The 6978-nt window shown below is 39.2% G+C and overlaps 1 protein-coding gene and 1 long non-coding RNA gene across 2 annotated transcripts; one reads left to right on the forward strand and one right to left on the reverse strand.

Annotated features, from left to right (window-relative positions):
- The first annotated feature begins 229 nt into the window (after nt 1–229).
- LOC111590131 (uncharacterized) lies at nt 230–6708 on the forward strand. Its single transcript, XR_002749213.2, has 3 exons — nt 230–698; nt 5742–5813; nt 6351–6708. It is a non-coding gene; the product is annotated as an uncharacterized lncRNA (long non-coding RNA).
- On the reverse strand, nt 1591–3111 carry LOC109942360 (BAG family molecular chaperone regulator 6). The gene is made up of 2 exons (XM_020544297.3): nt 3065–3111; nt 1591–2232 (listed from the first exon to the last, which is right to left on the reverse strand). The coding sequence occupies exon 2, from the start codon at nt 2155–2157 to the stop codon at nt 1606–1608; it is 552 nt and encodes a 183-aa protein (XP_020399886.1). The 5' UTR covers nt 2158–2232; nt 3065–3111; the 3' UTR covers nt 1591–1605.
- Nucleotides 6709–6978: the final 270 nt, after the last annotated feature.

Here is a 6978-nt window from a genome sequence, read left to right on the forward strand (position 1 = left end):
CCAAACGTTCGGGTATAAATATCTGGTAAAACTTTATCTGATTCTGAGAATGTCTACCAAATCAAACATCGTTCAAATATTATCGGCGATATCAATTCGGTCCAATCAATTTGTGCATTTGTTAAATGTTAATTTGAGCACCCGTATTTATCCGTAGGTTATTGTAAAAAAAGGAAAGTACTTATTTTTCTTATTTTTTCCTTCTATTCTTATCCAGCCACCGCTCAAGATCCCCATTGCCGACCTCCACTCCAGCACCTGAGCAAGCGCTCCTGAGGTCATCTTCCCCATATTCCTCTAGTGCCGGACGCCAGGTCGTCTTCCCCATCCCTCCCATGGCGCCCTCACCTCTGCTCCTCCCAGCGCCCTAGCTTTGCTCAACCTTCACAGTGAGCTCGCCCTCAGCCATGGCGGGTGCCGCCTCCACCTCCCCTTGGTGCTCGCCGAGCTCGCCCTCAGCCCTGTCGCGCCCCTGCTTCCTGTTCCCAGTGCGCCCTCTGTTCTGTTCCAACCGTTCTCCACGCCGTGTTCCCCCCCATGGCTCTCCTTGCCTCTCCGGTCAGCACTAGCCCGAACGGTACAACAGCATACCGGTGCCAAACCCGTGTCCGCGACGCTCGCCAAGTGCTCGATGAAATACCGCAGTGAGCTCCACCTCGACCTGTGCAGCCCCAACCCGCGACGTCACAACACCCTTGGTGAGGCCTCGCCACCCCTGTTGTTTTTGTGCTCAGCGTGCTTGATAAATTGTCTAAACTGTGTGAGCATCGTTAATCGCAGCCCTCCGTCGATGTCGCGCTTCGCGCATTGCTCCTCGACAAAGAGCCAGAACCGTGGTAGACATGCATGCGCAATCTGAACTAATTTCACCAAGTTGTTTGCTTTATGTGATTGTAGTTTGGTCTAATTACATGTGGTCGATGGCGTGAATATGTGTGTGAAAATGTAAGCACATACTCTCATGCTTAACAAAACAATCCAAAATATTACCATGGTTGCAACAGCAGAGTGCCAAACAATGGAAATCAAAATCGACTTACTTCTTCGTGTGCTTCGTCCACTGTGGTGCTACATGACTCTTGTTTTTCATTCTTCTCCTCGGTAGCGTCTACATCTGGCATTCTGGCCTCACCTCCCAGGAAACTCCAGATGGAACTGTGTTGCATGGCTCGATGGAGTCCACTGAACATGGTTCTTGTACCTTACCCAGTTCAAAAGTTCTCTTCTGCTGAGATTAATTTGTGGCGTTATCATGCATAAATTATATTTAATTGAACAATTGCAAAATAAGGTTAGAGAACATCATTAATACAAGCAACACGTACTCTATCAGAAGCTTCAGTTATTACAGTAGGAGCTACAGTTTGGATAATGTTCTTGGTCCCCTCAGATTCATCATCATTACTATCTGTGTGATTCATGTCTCCAGATGCTGCTTTGCATAAAGTATCAAGCTTCTCCTGCAAGCAAATCAGTTCTTGAGCAACAGACTTCCTAGCTTCCCTTACACTTGGATGCAAGCCCTGTGTCAATATTACCAAGGTCTTAGAAACAACCCAACAAGTACCAAAAAAGTTTACCAAAGAAGAAATAAGTCTATGCCACTCAGAGAAAAACAGGCTGGAATGAAAAATATACCTTGATTGCGTCAAGCTTCAGGAGTAAATTCATAATAGTTTCACCTATGGCCACTTGCTCTTTTTGTGTTGGCTTACTGCAAGAATCTAAAAGGCATTGAATCTGCTTCCTCACAACTTGCATCTGTTCATGCACATGCTTGATCTTCCAGAGCTTATCCAAAGGTTGCCATTTTCGAACATCATACCCTCTGTAGGCAGACTGAATACGAACTGCAGCATCTGATTCTGACAAATTAACTCCATATGTTCTGGCATCATCTTTCGCAGTTTCACTTTCAATCACTGTCCCATCTTCATTTTTTCTTTTGTCACATCCATTCAAGCTTCCTGCACCAGCATTTTCTTGCACATGATCTTCCTCTATGCTCTTTAGGGCTGCATTTTGTTGATCACCAACTGTAGTGCTAGCAGCTTGGACCTTTTGGCCATCTTTACTTGTGGGAGCTTCTTCCTCCTGCAGATGTTCAACAGAAGCAGCTTCCACTGTTTCATTTCTAAACCCAACTTCCTTCTTCATTTCATAAGGCGATTTTTCTTTCACTTCAGACACAGTGATATCCTTACTTGTACTAGACTGTTTAGGCTCCAGGATCTGGCTCTGGGCCTCAGCTCCTCCACGTCCTTCTTCGTGTTGTCAGTATCCTTCCTTGGTGGACTAGGAGACCTAGAAGAACCATTTCCAGGTTTCTTTCTTGGCAAGGGATCCACACGTAAGCATACTGGGGGCAATTTTGAATGCTTAACTACTGATGAGTCATTGTGTTTTGTTTTCCTGTTCTCTTCAACCATTTCAGCACTATTGGCCTCCTTTGACTCCCTCTTTTCCCTCATGCCAATCTTCTTCTCATCACTTTCCTTTATGACCGGAATGGTTCTGTAAGTACTGGCCTTCTTCTTTTCATTAATCTCTTTCTTTGGCACAACTGGAATGGTCTTGCAGTTTTCCCTTGGAGGTTTCTTCCCATCGTGTATGCTCTTGGGCACAGCTGGAGTGATTTTAGGGTTTCATTCCAGTATCATGCTGTCTTGATGGTCAGTAACCACAAGTGATCCGTTGTTGTGGTCTCCAGAACCATTTCTGGCATCCGATTTCTGATCATGATGATGACCATTCCCAAACCAAGACAGATGAATGATCTTGGGTGATTGAGGAGACACTTCAGAAATCTTTGGGGATTTTGGGGTCTCTTCTGTGTCATTCATCTCTTTAGCCTTTTGGTTTGGTGCATCATACCCTGCTGGCATCCAAACTATTGGCCACTGGAATTGTTTCCCCTTCTCATTATCCTGCCCTTGTTGCTTCACATCCCCTAACCACTTCCCACTCACAGGAGCCCATTCATTTAAAACCTGAGGTGACAATTCATAATGCTCTCCATTCTCCTTGCCTTTCATATTGCCTAATGGCAGCCATATGAATGGATACTTCTTGTTTGGGTGTTGAATTATACTGTCACTATCAGCATTCTTGTGATCACCGCTCTCAAGCTTGACATCAGGCCTTTGTTCCTCGATTTTCACATTGTTCTTCTCAGCCCCAGGGCACACATGAGTTGGACATCCACAGCAGTGGCTCTTGAACTTTTCATAACCATATGGTGTCTGATCAAAAGGGTAAGGATGTGATGGGACAAAATAAGAAGGACATGCATTTGGATGATGTGGAGATGGCACGTGATAGTATATATGAGGGGGTGGAAGCTCTTGAGGGAATGGGGGTCTGAAAATGTAGTAATCAGGAAGATATGCCTGGTTGCAACAACAATGGAACTCATAAGAATGTGAGATATCATGATATGGCCAAGTTCCACAGTTTGGTGGCTGATAATAATAAAATGAGTCCATTGCCTGTGGATGATCGGATGGGATTTCCCATCTGGCAGGAGGATAGTATGGTGGGCTAAATAGTTATATGGTCGATGATTTTTTTGTGATTAGCATAGGTGCACTGTGGTGGCTGTCTCCGGATGTGTTTGTGTGCTTCTTATGGCGATGTACTAGGAAGGATATTCTTCTTCAATTTCATTCGTGATGAGTATGGTTATATTAGGTGTCATATTAGATACTGTGAAATGTCTACCCGCAGATAGTGATAAGGTTGTTTATATAATTATAAAGTTGTCGCGTCGTGTGTTGAGATCTAGAATTTTGATGTAAATCTAAACGAAGGATACTAGTAAGCAAGTGTGATGTTTGATGTAATGTTTTAGTGCTTGTGATGACATGGCCCTATTTGCAAGTTAAAAGTAGAGATACTGTTCGATGTGCGGGTTAAAGTTCGAATTGCTGTTTTATGTGAAGAGTATTAGTTCTATGTACTTAATATGTGATTAAGTAAATGGTTTTAGCTCTAATTCATGACAAGGTATTAAAGCATTCTAAGTGTCAAGAATATGATAGATGTAGAAACTAGATAGGAACAAAGCTAGAGTTCTTGCTGTTTGGACTGCATGTCCAATTTTATTACGTAGCTAGTTAAGTAAAGTAAACCGTGTTTTCTGTAGAAGTGTTATATATAAAACTTGTAGATAATCGTTTTATCTTGCTTGTGTTAAAATTTCATGACCATGGGTGTAGTAGTTTAGGAGTTATGATTTTTCCAAGTCCAGTTTCAGAATCTGTCCAAATTCTGTACAGGTTTCAAAAATTGGATTGTTTGGCTAAGCTAAACTGAGAATCAGCCCTTAGTAATTATAGAAGAATTGTAGTACTTTTCTTAAGCTTTCCAACAAATTTTGGAGCACCCTTTTTGGTGGTCTAGAGATCAAGTTACAGCTGTTTGAACTATAGAGTCTGAATCTGTCCAAATCTGGACAGCGAAGTCTGTTTGTAGTAACTGACTTTGATATGTATTGTATTAACCTGAGATGTTTATAAATGAATTGTAGACAATTCTATTAGCTTTCTAAAAAGTCTAGGATCACCTTATTTGGATGCCTGAAACTCTAGTTATGATTTTTTTGAAGTGAGTAGCCGAATTCTGTCCAAATCTGGACAGAATTAAAGTTTAGCACTGTTTGACCTTTCAAACTGTCGAATCATGTTGTGATGATAATATAAGAGTTATAGAGGACTTTCTAATCTTTCCAGAAAGTCCTAGTTTACTATTTTTGGATGCATATTTTGTGAGCTATGAATAAAACAATTAACCGCTGTGCTGCTGTCTAAAAATTCTGCAAGTATTAAATTGTTGGCTTGAAGTTACTATTGTTTGGCTAAGTAAGTTTAACTGATTCTTAATTGGTGAAGTGATGCTTTGTTTTAGTAATTATCATGTTTTATGGTTGTTGATTGAGTAAATATCATAAATGGAGATTGGTCGCTTAAGTTAATCATCTTGAATAAATGTTCCTCATTATCCTTATTAGTTGGAAGCAAATAGCATCAATAGGTTTATTCCAGTTGTAATCCGAGAGCTATATAGTGGGAAGTGCATTTAGGCGCTTAAAGTCTTTTGCTTCTAGGTTATAGTCAAATGAGATTATGTAATATTTGATGATGCTCTACTTGCTAGGACAAATAGTGTGATGTGTTAGCTATGCTAGTTAATCCGATGAAATGGTTTAAAAAGTTAGTTAAAGTATTTCTATTCAAATTCGAAGCTGTAGATGTCCAAGGCTAACAAGTTTAAATTATGGTAATCGTTTGGTGTATGTTCTAGTTAAAGAAGATCCATACATGGTTCACGATTGTTTGATGTTTAAGTTAGGTTTGATTGATTAGAAGATCATGCTTGTTGTGTTAGAGTTAATGTATCTAGTGATTACTTATGCTTGCTTATAATGCTTTGCTAGAGAATGTTTAATCCTATACCACTAGTTCTTATGTTCATACATGTGCATTGTACATCCAAATAGGTACGCTAGCTGAAAAATCGTGCGAAGCGAAGGGTGTGGATCAAAACAACCCACAAGACAATGTGAGGTGTTCATATGTGTCTAACTAAAAATTTGTAATCTTCCTCTCCACCAACTGATTGTTAATTTTCTGTCCTGCCATTACTCCTTACCATATACACAACAAAATTTAATCTGTTCATTTTTTGGCTAATGTTACATGTTGCCCAAAGTTTAATCTATTCATTTTTGGCTAATATTACAGGTTGGCCAAACGCTTGGAACAATGAAACTATTACAAATTCCTTTTTACAGACTACAACTTCTATCGGACTAGGTACAACTAACAAATCTTCTGCCAATGCATATAACATATGTTTATTGCTTCCAGCACACATCACTTGCCATGTCACAACTCCAACTATATTCACTGCAACTTTTCCATATTTTTCAGCAATTTGCATAACAGTACATTGCATTGCAGTTAAATGAATCTTCCATATTCAAATTTAGAGAACCTTGCCACTTAGGTCTGCACACAAAATTTTATCAACAATATGATTTGTACATAAAGAGAAAAAGTTCCCTGCTGTAAACGCACAACAAATCTTCCAAGAACTGAATATTGCCTCATATCATCATCAATATCTACAGTTGTAGAATGTCTATTTTGCATGCTCTGTATAATTATATATGTACATATGTTTAGGCCTTCAAAAACAACTCAACTCCATATGCTACTGCAGATGCTGAAACAGACCAACTAGCCTTGCACAACTTAACTAACACTGTTTTATATGAGCTTTACTATTTCAGAACTATTGTAAGATTTATGTAAATACATAAATTAGGACATGCTGACATGTTATTGCAGGTGGTCAAGGCTCAGGATTCAGAGCAGAAGATGCACATAAATACTGGTGAATGATGCCATCGACGATGATGAACTAATGAAACGATGGATGATGCCATCGATGAAAGATGGAATAGAACTCAAATTTTGGTGGTCGCACAAGTGTGGAGACTTGAATTCATATATACTTAGTTAGGCTCAATGTTAGCACAAACAGTTGATGAGCAAGTTTTCCCATTAGCATTTTAGTTTGAATTTAGAGTACAATTATGTATGAGTTATTTGACAATGCTTATTTATGAGATATTGAATGTTATTTATCTGTATTGTATTAATTATAGTGTTATTAAATATATGTGTTTGTATTTTTTTCTCTTCTAAATTATTATAATGTGGTAATTGAAGAATGTAATGACATGTAAGTCATTTCGTTTAAATCTTAATAAGACAATTATCAAACCGTCTAATATCAGCCTCCTAAATAAGACGGTTTCTAAAACGTCCAATATCACCCTTCTAAATAAGATGGTTTTTCTGTTGTGAGTGTCTATTATTATAGAATATTTTAGTCATTTTGATAAATATTTTGTGACTTATAATGTTCGTATTTTCGACAGTTCTTTAGAAGAAGTGTCTCAAACAAAAACCT

Source organism: Zea mays, chromosome 9 (assembly GCF_902167145.1).
Source record: "Zea mays cultivar B73 chromosome 9, Zm-B73-REFERENCE-NAM-5.0, whole genome shotgun sequence".
Lineage (NCBI taxonomy): Eukaryota > Viridiplantae > Streptophyta > Magnoliopsida > Poales > Poaceae > Zea > Zea mays.

Coding starts and splice junctions, on each gene's coding strand:
- LOC109942360 (XM_020544297.3), bottom strand. CDS start 2,157: ATGAAGAAGGAAGTTGGGTTTAGAAATGAAACAGTGGAAGCTGCTTCT.